The sequence below is a fragment of the Arachis ipaensis genome, chromosome B6, assembly GCF_059453495.1.
Source record: "Arachis ipaensis isolate K30076 ecotype BB chromosome B6, ASM5945349v1, whole genome shotgun sequence".
NCBI classification, from domain to species: Eukaryota; Viridiplantae; Streptophyta; class Magnoliopsida; order Fabales; family Fabaceae; genus Arachis; species Arachis ipaensis.
Genome location: NC_142441.1, coordinates 142,177,034 through 142,188,638, shown reverse-complemented (window position 1 = coordinate 142,188,638; position 11,605 = coordinate 142,177,034). Strand labels below are relative to the sequence as shown.

Below are 11,605 nucleotides of genomic sequence, written 5' to 3'. Positions count from 1 at the left end.
TTGTAGATATCGAACTAATTTTATTTTTCACAGTTAATGTAAGACTCAGAATTTTTAGAAAATTTTATTATGAGTTAATTTCAATTTATTTATTCATTAAAGATTTTAATTTCGAAAATTATTTTATTAAAGCTAACTAAATCAAGTTTTGATAATTAAATTAGAAATTTTATCTAATTTTATAATTATTGGATAATTTTCATATTTAAATTATAAAATTTAGGAATCATAAAATAATAAGAATTTACATGATTTGATTTAAATAATTGTGATTTTAGAAATTAATACTTTAATTTTTATGAATAAAGAAAATTAATTATATTATTTATAATTATGGAATTAGAATTATTTATTTGAGAATAATTTGTATATTGATAATTAAATAGTATTTTTAATAAATATTAGTGTTGGATTAAAATAAGTTTTCAATTATTCTATTACTCTTAATTTTATTAAAATTACTAAACTACCCAAAAATTTTCAAATTGAAACCCTAACCCTAATTTAACCCTAACAGCCACCATTCACCCCCAAAAGTCCTCACTCATCGAAAAAAGAAAGAAAAGAAGGGGAAAATTAGAAACAGGAAAGAAAGGAGAGGGAAAGGGGGGAGTCCGAGGGAGAAGGGAGATCGGGTAGGGAGGAGGGGACGTGCTGCGTGCTGCCGCTGCGCCACCATCGCCGGAGAGAGAGAGAGCGTCGATTGAGAGAGAGGGAGCGAGCCGCGTGAGGGAGCTAAGGAAGAAGAAGATGCCGCCACCAAGCCGCTGTCTATGGAGGTTCGCGAACAAGAGGAAGGCGCACCGTTCTGCCCAGAGCCGTCGCAGGAAGGATCGCCGTTTCGCGCCGTCACTATGACTCTTGTCGCCGCCGGATCTGTCGCCGTCGCTTTGAAGTGTTGCCGCCGTCGAGCTTCGAGGAGAGAGGAGGAAATCACGGAGAGGGAGAAAACGCGATGGGACTCCGCTGCTGCTGCTTCCATGGCCGTCGATCTTCCAGCCGCTGCCGTGGTTGTAGCCGCCGTGCATGGTCACCAGGAAGCACCGCTGGAGGTGCTGCTGTCCTTGTTCTTTCTTCCTAGTGGTCCGGTAAGTCTTTTTACTCTGAAAACTCCTCTTTGTTGCTGTTCTGTTATAGATTATTGAGTTTTACGCGACGTTAATGTATTAGGGTTGAGCTATGGTTCTTGCGTGCTGTGTTTAGAGGCTGTGACTGCTGCAGGGATGGTTAGTATTGATGTCGTTGCTGCGAGATAAGAATAGAAACGCATTTTGTCGCGTAATTTAGTCGCGAACGAGGTAGGGGTTTTTCTTAAAATTTATTTTATATTACAGAGTTGTTATAAATAGATATTGATGCAAAAAATATACTTCTGTGATTATGTTTGTCTTGTGGATGTGGTTGTATGCTAGACTGAATTAATGGTTGCTTGATTGCTTGAGTGGTGTACGGTTATTGATAAGAAATTGGTTTGAAAAGTTATTTACTTGATTATTATGAAAAGTGATTTTTCTTGGTTTTGGAGTTAATTTGATAATGTAAATGAATCGACTTTGGAAATGATTTGAGATTTGAAAATAAATTGATTCTGGAAGCGGTTTGATTTTGAGCTAGTCTGATTTTATAAATGATTTAATATTTGAGCTGGTTTGATTTTAAAAAAGATTTATTATTGGAATTGGTTCGATTTGAAAATAATTTGATATTGGAACTGGTTGAATTTTAGAAAATGATTGAGATTTGGAAATGGTTGAAAAGGGTTTGAGGAATGTTTGGATGGGACCCGAAAAGGGTGGCAGAGTCTAAGTTTTAGAGGAGATTCTACCGAAATTTTATAAAAATTGGAAGGTTCGTTTGAGGTAATTATTTAAAAAGATTTGGTTTTAAAATTTATATGTTTTAAGTTTGATTTATTTAGAAAAGAATGAATTATGTTTTGAACTGAGATTGTTGATGAACGGAATGGGAGGATGGATGACGATTATTGAATTTGAATGAAGAATGATGAGGATTGGTTAAAGTATAATTACTGAATGAATTTGAAAATGAGATATAAATTGATGAATAACGATGATATTGAGGATGATATGGATATTGATGAATTATGATTGAAATATTCATATGGCTTATTTATTTGAATTATCTGAGACACGAGTTTCTCTGGGTAGACGCAGTGGCTTGCCACCACTTGCTCCAAGTTGAGACTCGATACTCTGTTGACCCTACGACGTAAGGGTGACCGGGCACTTATAAATTCTCGGGAATGGTACCCCCATTGAGCGATTTGATATATATATGAGAAAAAGCTATGCATAGACTCATGGGGGACAGTTCTAGGGTTTAGCAAACCGGACTTGTCAGGTTGGCTTGATAACCGACAGATGAGACTCATCAGCCATAGGGCAGGCATTCATCATATGCATCTATGTGACATTGTTTAAGTGTGCATATTGTACTTGGTTTGACTATGTGAATAATTATGTTTAATTGTCAATTGCTCTACTTGATGTAACTGCTTGATTGTACTTGAACTTTTCTACTTGTGTTTGTGACTGAAACTTGGTTGGATTGTGGTGAATTGGCTGTTGTTTGGATTGTTTAGGCCTAGGGTCGTGGTTGATCATGAGGTAGGGCGAAGACCATGTTTGGGTTGTGTTGTGGTTTAGTAAAGTATGAAATATCAAGCTGGTTCAACATAGACTTAATGAACCTATGTTTGGAACAGGTTGGTCATTCATACTGTTTGAAAACTTTTAAGATTCTTTTACTTGAAAAGTGAGTTTGGATTTCTAGATAATTAACTGATTTCTTTTGAAAGGGTTTTGAAATTTTTTATGGTTAAACCATCAATTTTCAAAGGATTCATAAGACAACGATAATCACTAAGCTTGAAAAAGATTTTCTTATTAAATATCTTCTTATGACAATTCTGAAAATTCTGTGGTGAGACCGTATGGATAGATTCTCACCCCACACAACTTTATCTTTTCAGGAGAGGGATGACGAGGCTCATGAATAGTTTTATTGCGTTTTGTTTATTCGATGTTATTGTTTTAGTTATTATTTATTTATCCCTCGCCATCGTTATTATATTTTGTAAGAGGGATAAGAATTGTATGTTTTGTATGTATATTATATTCATAAGCTATTTATGTAAGAACTTTTGTATATATGTATATACTTGTTTGTTTTCAAGATAAAGTATTTTTCCGACTTTTCAAAAAAAAAAATAGCACTACGGTTTCGAGTCAAAGACTCCTATTTTATTATTAAGTATATGAAGTCGCCGTAATACTTCTTGAAATCTAAATAGATCTTTAATAACATATTTTTTAGGAAAAATATTCCGTTAATTTTAGCGTTTTCGATACGAAAAAATTAAAAATTGTATAAAATACAATTAATAAAAACGTATAAAAATTTAATTACAAATTTAATAAAACTGTAAGGACCAACAGAATAATTAAATCTTTATTTTATATTAAAGCTAAAAAATAAATTAAATACGTTACTGTCTTACTGACTATCATGACATTAATGACCTATTTTTTAAATTAAAAATTAAATTTGATTAAATTTTTTTTGGTGACTAATTTGATTAAATTAATTACAATGATAGTATGACGATCAATAAATTTAATGATAGTCAAGTTAATTTATGTCCATCGACAATATTATTAGTGTGTAAAAGTTTATCAACAACTAACCTATCGTTAAAACTGGACTGTTGATGGTAACATTAATAAAATTGGTTTATCCATTAAAAAATAATAATATTTTATCGACAGTTTAACCATCGTTATTAAGGACCTATATTTCGTTCTACGCCAAAAGAATTAGCTATAACTGTTAAATGAATAGTTTGAGAGTTAGATTAAAAAAAGTGATGAAGAAAATTTTGTATGAACAGCAACAGCGGCTATGAAATCACCGTTCTTTATTATTGATGCAATAATAATAATATTCTTTGTGCCTACTTGAATCAAACATTATAAGAAAACAGCATCAGAAACCCATTGCTGGGTTCTGGGTTTCTAACATTGAATAATTTCCAGTCTGTTACGTTTTGAGGCGTTTACAAAAAATTCCTCTCAAGACAGCATATTGACAATACCCATAAAATACGGATTATTAACGTCACAATCTCACAAAAATAAAATATATATATATATATATATGGCCGTGATTTGCCAGTTGATGAACTAGCTCGAATTCAATTTGTTAATCGCTCGATAAGCTTTTGAGCTAATGAGCTGAGTTTGAGTCTGGAATTGAACTCATAAATTAAATGAGTCAAGTTTGAGCTTGGATAAGCTCAACTCATTAGCTTGTGAGCTAACTCGATTATATATATATATATATGTTATAATTTATTGATATAGAATTATAGATTACGTTTCTGTTATTTAAGTCAACTCGTGAACTCGAGTTGGCTCATGAGCTTTCGGTGAGTCAAGTTTGAGCTTAAGAAATATATTCGATTGTTAATGAGTTGAGTTGTGAGCCAAGCTCAATTTTCGTGAGTCGAACTTGAACTTGGTCTAGCTCAACTCACTTCGACTCACTTCCAACCCTAGTTAATACTATAGTATTTAAAATTAGTGTCTAATTTATTAAAAATTATTATTTAATTTCAAAAATATAAAAATAAATTATTTTTAAATATTTAATATTTATTTTAAAAGATAAATTTGACACACTCGATGTCAAATCTAAAAGAATGGACCATTTTAGTATTTTTTTTTTCTTACTTTGAATCGAAAGGACAAAGTTCCACCTGTTTAATTAATTTGTGGTGGGTATTTTTTTACTTTGTTATTCTTAAGGCATATAATTGGAATTGTATTCGGCTAATGTATGTTATTTTTAATTTGTTGCTTGCTTGCATGCACCAGTTTTAATTTAACCCTTTCGTTTAGATGAATTTTAATCCACATACATGCAATATGATTCACGAAATTGAAATTGTTCGTTCTTTTTTGAGGATTTCAAAAAGAATTCTCGATGATTCGTGAATTAGAATATAATGTATAATAAAATTCTATATTCTGGATGACTTTGTCCTGTTACTCCTTAAGTGTAATTGATGTCATGTAGTTTCTTTTAATTGGATTATTGGATCTTTTCAATTCCATTTAATTTGGCAATTGATTTAATTAGCTAGTAAACAAATTTAGTATGCATGATATGATGATAGGATAAGGGTAGATAAGATAAAACCTGTCGGATAGTGTAAGATTTGTTATGTTTTTAATGCATGTAATTAATAGATACAGTATTTACTGTGCCTCTGTATAAAATATCAAATTTAAATTCTACAATATTATATTATGTTTTTAATTATTATCATTATTTATAAATGTAAAATTTACATTAAATAAAAAGCAATAAAATAAGAAACTTATTTTTTATTTAATTGTAATTTTAAAATATTATTATTTAATATTTATTAATGGAATTTTAATTTTATTTTAATATTTATTATATCATTAAATTAAAAATTAATTAATGATTCTTTTATTTATTTATTTTAGACTATTTACCTATTATCAAATAGTTATTATTTAATAATTTATTAGTATATATTATTTTAAGATTTGCGTATATATTTATGGTTGACTTTAAAAAAATTATTGACATATCTAATTTGCTTTAATATTAAAGTGACAATTCATTTACTATGATTTTAGATTAATTAGTTATATCATTATGTTTAAATTATACTTTTGGCTAACATATAACTTAAATCTCATTATTACACACAACAAACATTTGGATTAGATTTCTTTTCATTCCATTCAATTTGTCTTAAAAGTTATTTCAACCATTGGCATAAATTATTCATCGACAACACACCTAGACTACAAATGAATCGAAAATATTATTAAAGCAAAACCATTGTATAATACCAAATGAACCGAACATTTGTCCATTATATAAATTCGAATTCAGAAATACTTGCGTCTAGAATGAACCAAAAATATTATCAAAGTGAAACCATTGTATAATACCAAATGAATCGAACATTTGTCCATTATATAAATTCAAATTCAAAAACATCTGCGTCTAGAATGAACCGAAAATATTATCAAAGCAAAACCATTGTATAATACTAAATAAACAGAACATTGTCCATTATATAAATTCAAATTCAATTCAAAATGTTGGATTTTGTTAGCAAAATATTGATGATGTTAGTGATTACGATAACGAAAGAAAAGGAAAGAAGAAAAACCTACGTACGCGAATTTAAAAGAAGAAGAAGAATGAGGAGGAGAAGGAAATGGAGAAATAGAAGAAGAAGACGAAGACGAAAAAATTGCGTTATTGAAATGCACGTACGTGTGATACACTCTGGTGTGATAAAAGTGATTTTTGTTAAGTTTGAGCTAATTTTGTTAGATTTAGTTGCCAAAAACACTTGGATATGTAACTAGACTGTTTAATAAATATTTTATTTCATCTTTATATTTATCTTAAATTAAATAAGATATTAAAACGTAATACAAAAACTTAATTTAGTCTCAGTTTTTCTATCTCTATTGTTCGATCTCTATCTCTTATTTCGGCCTCAATCTCCCCTCAAAAAACAGGTTTATAAATAGAATTTAATTTTTTCTTATTTTCGGGTCTATGTTTACTTCTATTATGAATCTTATTATAACAACGTTACATAAGCATATGGTTTCAATAGTATAGACATCAAATTCTAACCATTTAATTTGTATTAAAATTTGAATTAAAAAACTTCATATATAAGATAAATAGTTAATATCTACTCACTACCATATCTATGGATTTGCCAAATATTTTCGTAAATGTTACCATCAATTAAACTATAAGAATAATAATAATGGGATGTCACACAACTCCATAATGCAAGAAATGCCATGCTATGATCTAAGAATTAGAATTATATTTTATTTTATATAGCTGCCAAGGTGCTTTAGAAGAAATTAAAGTAGTTAAAAAAATGTGAAACATTCTAAAGATGGAAGTGCAAGAAACACTAGTCAATAACAATGAACTTGCTCTCTGGCTTCCCAAATATATTCCCAAAATCTGAATGGGAGCCACATCATCAATAGCAGAGCATGCACTCCATTTAGTAATGTTTTCTGAGGAATACTAGGGCCAGCAATTTTAGTGTTTTATAACTATTAATTAGCCATCAATAATATTTTTAATGGTGTGAGATTACATAGAAAATCACTCACTTTTGTTTTGATAGTTAAGTGCTGACCAAAAAATATAAAAATTGCTGGTCCCTAGACTTTTCCATGTTTTTTTAACTCATTATTATTGCTCTCTAATTTGCTTTTTACAAAACTCCAAATGCACAAGTCACTTCCCAATTTGCATTCTACACCCTTAAAATTAAAATCAAAGTATCAAACAACATACATATGTCAAACCTATTTTTTCTTTTTATTTTCTTTTTTTTTTACTTTACAGTTATTTATATTGAATATAAGAATTTAGAATTTATATTAGTACGAAAATTTGTAACTGTTTTTCTATATGTAAGTTTTACTTTTAGTTTTTAAAAAAATTGAAATCACTAAAAAAAATTTTGCACTATTAATATAAAGAATTTTATACCATTATTAAATTAAATTCATACATTTAAATGACTTTTTAAATAATAAACTTAAAAATTAATTACTTTTATATATTAATATGATAGTACACGATTATATATATATATATATATATATATATATATATATATATATATATATATATATATATATACTCTTTTATATTAACGGTACATGACAAATAAATTTACTTATTATCACTAAACTGATTAAATATTAAGAGTAAATAAACAAAAATACATGTGAAAGAATTTAAAATAAAAAAAATACAGATCAAAATTTATAAATATCAAAATATATCTTAAAAATTATTTTTGATAAATAAAAATACACGAACCACATGACATTTTGCAGTGGCAGAGCCTTGAAATAAATTTTTTTGGGGGAAAATTTTTTTGTCAAATTCCATTCCAAGATGTTATATTTGAATTAAAAAGAGAAATCACAGACAAAATAAGAGTTGAACTTCGTATCACTAAGTTTTGAGTGTAAGATTTGGCCAATTAAACTAATTTCACTCTTTAAAAAAACTAGTACTAAGTGTATTTTTATTCACTTACTCAAATATTAGTATAAACAATATATTCTAAAGATGACATAAAAAAAAATGTTAATGTGACACGTTGGAAATTGTCAAAAACGGATGGTCCAAATCTAGTGCCATCTAGCACTAACATAAGATTCAATAGAAAAATATCTTTTCTCTAAGCTACTAGCTATAACTATAACTATTACTATTAGTGTCCAGAACCAGCATATATTATAGTAGAATTTTTGCATATTAGCCTCTAGTATTTAGCAAGTTGAGCCAAAAGCTTCTTAATTTGAACAGAATATTTTGTGTCCACAATTTATTTTTCTTCTTTAACTTTTTTATTTTTTTCTTCTTCTACAGTAGTATTTTCAACAAGTTATAAATAGAGCATCATCAAGGGTCTTCTAAGTGCAAAATCAAGTATCTTCATTCAATCTAACTTTATAGAGAGAAAGAGAGAGAGAAGAGGAAATTAAATTAAAGAACCAAACATGGCAGAGAGCTTTCGTATGGCCGTTGCTGTTATTGGTACTATTTAATTTCTTTGCATCATTAGCATTATTCATTCTCGCCAATTATTTATTAAACGACAGTTTAATCAAACATATCGAATTATTTAAAAAATTTTAAATATTATCTTCGTATAAAAATAATTGCACGTAAATAGTCCCTTCTTAAAAATCGATTCATTCAAAACTTAATGTACACAAAATTAAGTTCGTATATATTTTAATTATTTTTATTATTATGTCCATCAACAAACCAAAAAAAATGAACTATATCTTGGTATTTTTGTTCTTGCAGGGAATGTTGCTTCAGTGGCCCTTTATGCTGCACCAACGTATATCATTTCATTTCACCGCTATAATTTTACTACTTTTATTTATGTGCAGTTAATTTCATGTGAAGTTAATAGTTGAAAGTTTTTAGATGACAATTTAGTCCATCTGTCAAATTATTTAATAATTCTTATTTATTAACTTCACATGAATTTAATTGCACATAAATTTCTATTTTTTCTCCACCTGAAAAAAAGAAATGATGTTAAGTAATGATGTGTGTTGTTGTTGATGGATGAATAGGGTGACATTTAAGAGAGTGATAAGGAAGAAAAGCACAGAGGAGTTTTCATGCATACCGTACGTAGTGGCACTGCTGAATTGTTTGTTATTCACATGGTATGGATTGCCAGTGGTGAGTTACAAATGGGAAAACTTTCCTCTCGTCACTGTTAATGGAGTTGGGATTGCTTTTGAGCTCTCCTATGTTCTCATTTATTTCTTCTTTGCTTCCCCAAAAGGAAAGGTAACTCATATTATCAATACACACCTAAAATTTTACCCCAAAAAAATAACAAAATTTTCCTCTCTTTACCTGCATGCATGCAAGCATGGACAAAAATTAGAACACGTTTTCTAAAACTCTTTTCAGGTGAAGGTAGCCATGACAACAATACCAGTTCTTATAGTGTTCTGCGCCATCGCAATGGCATCGGCTTTCGCCTTCCCCGGTGACCATGGTCACCGGAAGCTACTTGTTGGCAGCGTAGGCCTCGGAGTTTCTGTAGCAATGTATGGATCTCCTTTGGTCGTAATGGTAAGTTAATTGCTTCAATTCCCACTAAACAATAATAATAAAAATAACTTAAATGGAAACAGAGCAAAGCAAGAAAAGACTAGAGAGTAGGTTCAAATAATACACAAAATAGCAAAAATCCACTTTAATTTATTAACTAGTTTTGAAAGTGCTCTTGATATGTTTTGTCCACTACTTAGAGTTTTGTTTTGATGTGACCAAATTAAATTAAACATATTATAATTTTGATTTTGATTTTTCAGAAGAAAGTGATACAAACAAAGAGCGTGGAATTCATGCCACTACCTTTATCTTTGTGCTCATTCTTGGCGAGTTCACTGTGGCTAACATATGGAATCCTCATTCGGGATATATTCGTTGCGGTAATGTATTCATTAATAATCATATATAATATTCATCATTTTTTCAAAAAATAATAAATTCTACTAAAATAAAATTTTCAGAAAAATAATTTTTCTACAAAATAGTTTCTAAATTCCTCTAATATATGTTTTAAAAATTACAAAACACTTTGAAGTATTTCAAAAATGCTAATATTCCAGTGGTTTTAGTAATTACTAATATTCTTAGAATACTTGATACGACACTTGTTATGTTTGTGATGACAGGGACCAAGTGTGGTTGGAACACCCTTAGGCATTCTCCAACTTGTTCTCCACTGCAGATACTGGAAAAGGAAAGACAATGTGGAACAGCAAAAAGGGGACACAATAGAAAAGTTGGACTTAGAAAAGGGTACTCTTGCAAATAATTATAATGGGGATTTAGTAGGAAAGGGAAATTTGGAAAATAATAATAATGTGACAAACCATAGCAACTGCAATTCTTCATGATCCATGAGACAATTAGCTATGATGATTTTGTTAACAACACCATAGGTTGAACGTTTGAAGGTTCTCAACAATCAAGTTATTTTAAGATTCGGGGTTTATTACTACTATTATTATGTTCATGTTAATTTTCTTGTTTCTTTAGACAACTAAGTTACCCGTGTAATCATCAAAGCTAGTGTTGTGCTAGCGAGTGTATTCATCATCACATAAATTTTATTATACATAGTTCTAATTTTTGTTGCACTTTTTTTTGTCTTTTACTACATTATTGACTTTGATTTGTAACATTTTGGAGGCTTGGTTTGATGCCACATGAGTCTTATCCGAAGAGAATTATACCGGGTTTGGTTCACACATTAGCTAGTAAATAAAAACAGAACCCATGTGTGTGTAAAGAGGAATAGAGGATAGTGTGGGTGTGTTATCATAAATAAATATATATGAAAATTTTAACGAAATGCTTTAAAGTTAATAAGTGGTAAGGAAAATGTTATATGAACCCATTTTTAATATAGACACTATACAAAAGAAAGAGAAAAAAGGAATGGAAAAACAAAAGTTCAAGATAGACGAAAATAAAAATATTGTAGGGCACTAACTCTTTTCTTGTATTAATTTTCTAAATAAAAAGGATTATATTATACTTGTTTTTATATTTTGGGTGGAGATCCTCTCTTATGTGTTTTGGAATTTCTTTTCTTCTTTTTTTTTTTTTAAATCTAACAATGATTTAAAAGTTTAATTGACCATAAACAATTTGTATAAAGTTTCATAAATTTGAAACGAGGAATATATAGGCTAAACAAATTTGGATATAACCGGTGTTTAGCATGAAATGCCTAAGAATGGGCACTATATAGGTGATTTGCAATAATATTAGAGCAAAAAAAAAAGGTTAAGGCATTGTCTGAAAAATAGATGTTTTTAAATTAATAATTAATTTAAGTGAGAGCAAAGACATGAGGGGTAGTGTTGAGAGTATACCATAATTCTCAGATTATATCACAAACACTTGAAAGTTTGAGATTTGTATATGAAAA

General features: G+C 29.2%; 1 protein-coding gene across 1 annotated transcript; it reads left to right on the top strand.

Annotated features, from left to right (window-relative positions):
* Positions 1-8,535: 8,535 nt before the first annotated feature.
* LOC107605241 (bidirectional sugar transporter SWEET3) lies at positions 8,536-10,828 on the top strand. Its single transcript, XM_016307044.3, has 6 exons — positions 8,536-8,664; positions 8,941-8,977; positions 9,219-9,441; positions 9,568-9,732; positions 9,975-10,094; positions 10,341-10,828. Exons 1-6 carry the CDS (start codon positions 8,628-8,630, stop codon positions 10,563-10,565), a joined length of 807 nt encoding a protein of 268 aa, XP_016162530.1. The 5' UTR covers positions 8,536-8,627; the 3' UTR covers positions 10,566-10,828.
* The last annotated feature ends 777 nt before the right edge of the window (positions 10,829-11,605 follow it).